General features: G+C 45.0%; 1 protein-coding gene across 1 annotated transcript in view; it reads left to right on the top strand.

Annotated features, from left to right (window-relative positions):
• Positions 1–1,474, top strand: part of Pmar_PMAR012491 (Peptide transporter, putative) — a gene marked incomplete at both ends in the record, with an annotated part of 1,805 nt that extends 331 nt beyond the window's left edge. Inside the window, one exon of the mRNA XM_002787668.1 lies at positions 1–1,474. This exon is cut by the window's left edge and continues 4 nt beyond it. Coding sequence (XP_002787714.1) covers positions 1–1,474 — 1,474 coding nt within the window.
• Between the last annotated feature and the right edge of the window lie 1,051 nt (positions 1,475–2,525).

The following is a 2,525-nucleotide window of genomic DNA, read 5'->3' as shown; positions in this document are numbered from 1 at the left end:
CTATGGTCTCACGCCCAACTTGCAGACCTTCTTGAAGGAGTTTGCTGGTATGGAAGATAGTGGTGCCAACTCTTATATTTCTATTTTCAATTCGATCATTTATTTGACCCCCCTAGTGTCGGCCGCCTTGTCCGATACCATCCTCGGTCTATACGTCACGATCGTCATATTTTCACTGATCTATGCATGTGGGTTGGTTCTACTGACGCTATCAGCAATCGAGTCTATCTCTGAACAATGGATGATTGATGTGGCACTACTTTTCCTTATCGCACTCGGTGCTGGTGGTATCAAGAGTTGTGTGAACATCATGGGGGCTCAGCAGTTTCACCCTGAGCACCATAAGGACCTTATCACGAGGTATTACACCTATTTCTATGCTACCATCAATGTTGGTAGTATTATTGGTGGTATCGTCTCCCCCATCCTTGTGCAAGAGTGCTCCTTCTTTGTTGCTTTCCTCTTCATCACAATCGTCTTCTTGTGCGCCTGCGTGGTATTCCTATCGGGTGGTATGTTGGGAAGATACGTCAAGCCGAAGCCGCAGGGTTCGGCAGTTCTGAAAGTGGTTGAGGTCATCGGTGTGGCATGTACTAAGTTCTCATTCGAGAAGTGTAAGAGGTCGAAGGGTGGTAAATTCGACGATTCTTTTATTGAGGATACGAAGTGCTTACTACGATTGGTGCCCATGTTTGTTATTGTTATACCTTTCCAAATGGTCTACACTCAGATGACTACTGCTTACTTGACTCAGGCAACAAAGATGGATACAGATACTTTCGGTTGGGATATGCCCGCAGCAATGTTCCAAAATGTTGATCCCTTCGCTGTTATTGTTAACTCACTGATATTGGATCAGCTTATATTCCCCTTCTTGCAAAAGAGGAATATGATGCCCTCCGTGTTGGTGAGGTTCTGTCTGGGTTGCGTGGCTGGTGCATGTTCCCTGCTATGTGCTATGGGGTTGGAGTATGTTGTGATGGCGAAACCTCTATTCACTATCTCAGCATGGTGGCAGGTCCCCCAATTCTGGCTTATTGCTCTTGGTGAGTGTTTCCTATTTGCTACTTCATATGAAGTCGCATTCACTTACTCACCTGGGCAATTGAAGGCGTGTGCCTCAGGGTTGAACTTGTTGTTCTTCTCCTTCGGCTCTATGCTTTCGGCTGTCCTTTTCCAGGTCTGTTCACCTTGGTTACCTGATTTCAAACCTGATGATCCTTCTACGTGGGGTGGTTCTCATTACGATTACTACTACATGGTTCTAATCGCTTTCTGCGTCCTGGGTGCTGTCGGTAGTCTAGCGCTGATTCCGTACTTTAACAGAGTCGCCGCGGCCAACTTGGGTGTTGCTCAGAAGGATGTGAAGCAAATGAAGGAGGGTGATGCTGATACGGTCATTGATGGTTTCGATGGGGAGTCGTCGAAGTCTGCCGTGAAGTCCGACCGTGTTGTTGTTGATCTGGAAGGTTGAACGTTGAGGGGTATTTTCCATAGTGATATGTTGTCCATCTCATTGCTAAGGTGGTGGTGGTAGCTGCAGTGTGACGCTTTTTACCCTCTATTCTGAGGATGTAGCGTTGCCCACTGTTTAGGATTTTACGTGAAGTTTGTTGTAAACGTGTTTACCATCGCAGCAATGGAGGTTATTGTAGTTGTCTCTCTCTGAAGTTCTCATATTTATCGTCGCTAATATCATTAACTCATTCATACTATTATTGCCTCGTTGAGGAGATGCCATCATTTCCTGCATCTGGCTGATATTCTTGTACGATATGGTCCTAAGTCATTTGTCGTCATCATGTGTCGTGGGCGTTGTCGGAAACATCATCCTTCCCATTATGCGACCGTTCAGTCGTCATGTGTATGCGTGCTCTGGAATGATCTATGATGGCATTGTCGTTGATGTGTTGTCCATAGAGGCTACGTAAAACGTTAGTAGCTTGTGATATACCCTTTTTCTTCTAACTGTATTTTCGAGCTTAGACTATTCGTCTTCTCAACATTCATATGCTCGTTGTTACAACCACTGAAGCGATCGTTCGATAGCCTAGATGATGATGAACCTGTTATTATCTGTCCGGCTTGCTTCTCTGTGGGTTGGTAGCAATTGATAGTCTTCTCCGCTGTATCTTCTGGTTTTGATTGTAATGGCTGTTGCTGGTCTCAATCTATGATTATGTTCGCTAATTGTTGCTGACCATGACAAGGCCTTCGGTTTATCAGCTGTTTACAGCTGATGATGGTTATGGCGTGGCTGGTGTTGTTTGAGCTGGTTGACCCTTCGTCGAGCTCTACTTTATGACGACGTCTTTTCGTTATCAACGTACTGATGCCACTATCACTGGTATGTTTACTGTAAAGTTTAACGATTACTACTACTCTAGGAACGTCTCTACTGTACCGAATGTCGTAACGTAACTATCTTCCGTCGTTGGATGACTATTGATCATTGTCGCATTGTGGAAGTTGAAGCTACTACTATCATCACATTGTCGTGATATGACCAGAGCCGATAAAAGTCG

The sequence above is a fragment of the Perkinsus marinus genome (genome assembly GCF_000006405.1).
Source record: "Perkinsus marinus ATCC 50983 genomic scaffold scf_1104296929318, whole genome shotgun sequence".
Classification (NCBI taxonomy): Eukaryota; Perkinsozoa; order Perkinsida; family Perkinsidae; genus Perkinsus; species Perkinsus marinus.
Note: the sequence above shows the minus strand (reverse complement) of the source record. Positions and strands in the feature narration are given on the sequence as shown.